The 1,525-nt window shown below is 54.6% G+C and overlaps 1 protein-coding gene across 1 annotated transcript in view; it reads right to left on the bottom strand.

Moving 5' to 3' along the window:
- LOC116957343 (solute carrier family 2, facilitated glucose transporter member 11-like) overlaps window positions 1–1,253 on the bottom strand; it is a 39,534-nt gene extending 38,281 nt beyond the window's left edge. Inside the window, exons 1-2 of the mRNA XM_076055719.1 lie at window positions 1,180–1,253; window positions 350–465 (exon numbers count right to left, since the gene is read on the bottom strand). Coding sequence (XP_075911834.1) covers window positions 350–415 — 66 coding nt within the window. The 5' untranslated portion in view covers window positions 416–465; window positions 1,180–1,253. The remainder of the gene's footprint in view (window positions 1–349; window positions 466–1,179) is intronic.
- Between the last annotated feature and the right edge of the window lie 272 nt (window positions 1,254–1,525).

Raw genomic sequence — 1,525 nt, 5'->3', positions numbered from 1 at the left:
CTGATGATGCTGCTGCTGATGATGCTGCTGATGCTGCTGCTGATGCTGATGATGACGCTGCTGCTGATGATGATGCTGCTGCTGATGACGCCGCTGCTGATGCTGCTGATGATGATGATGCTGATAATGATGCTGCTGATGATGCTGCTGATGCTGCTGCTGATGATGATGCTGCTGCTGATGCTGCTGCTGCTGATGATGATGACGCTGCTGCTGATGATGATGATGCTGCTGCTGATGACGCCGCTGTTGATGCTGCTGATGATGATGATGCTGATGATGATGCTGCTGATGATGCTGCTGATGCTGCTGATGATGCTGCTGCTGCTGATGATGATGATGCTGGTACCTTGGATCGCCGCGTCATCTCCGTGTCAGACGACAAATCGAACGAGGCCCGCTTGGTGAGAATCATTGCGGAGACCTGAGACAAAGACAAAGATCCCCCAGGTAGCCTCTAGCAGGCTGTAGGGGCAAGTGCTGTTAGTAGCAGCACTTACACACAGACATCACCACCATCACCACCACCATCATCATCATCACCACCACCACCATCACCACCACCACCATCACCACCACCACCATCACCACCACCACCATCACCACCACCATCATCACCACCACCACCACCATCATCACCACCATCACCACCATCATCACCATCACCACCATTACCACCACCATCATCACCACCACCATCACCACCACCATCACCACCATCACCACCACCATCACCACCACCATCACCACCATCACCACCACCATCACCACCATCACCACCACCATCACCACCACCATCACCACCACCACCACCACCATCACCACCACCATCACCATCATCACCATCATCACCACCACCACCACCACCATCACCACCACCATCACCACCATCACCACCACCATCACCACCATCACCACCACCACCATCACCACCATCACCACCACCATCACCACCACCATCACCACCACCATCACCACCATCACCACCACCACCATCACCACCACCACCACCATCACCACCATCACCATCATCACCATCATCACCACCACCATCACCATCATCACCATCATCACCACCATCACCATCACCACCATCACCATCATCACCATCATCACCACCACCATCACCATCATCACCATCATCACCATCATCACCATCATCACCATCACCATCATCACCTCCAGCTTGCGAGTCGGTGTCGATTCTATTTCTGCCTCTCAGTGGACGGGGGGGGGGGGGCTAAGGGGCAGGGTCCCCTAGGGGAGGGGGGGAGGGGGCGGGGGGTGAATCACGGGAATCCGATTGGTCCACACCAGAGCGAGCTGGCGTGGACCAATCAGTGCACCTCTCTGAGACTCGCCTCTCGTGTGGACCAATCAGTTTCAAAGGCAACGCGTCATCATCATCACGTGCTCGTGTGGACCAATCACTTTCAAGGGCAACGCATCATCATCATCATCATCACGTGCTCTCTCCGAGTCCGTTCTAATTTGGTGCTTGTCGGTACAATTCACGAGAGGTATC

Source organism: Petromyzon marinus, chromosome 72 (genome assembly GCF_048934315.1).
Source record: "Petromyzon marinus isolate PM22_M1 ecotype Great Lakes invasive population chromosome 72, UKy_Petmar_22M1.pri1.0, whole genome shotgun sequence".
Lineage (NCBI taxonomy): Eukaryota > Metazoa > Chordata > Hyperoartia > Petromyzontiformes > Petromyzontidae > Petromyzon > Petromyzon marinus.
This window is presented reverse-complemented; position numbering and strand designations above follow the sequence as displayed.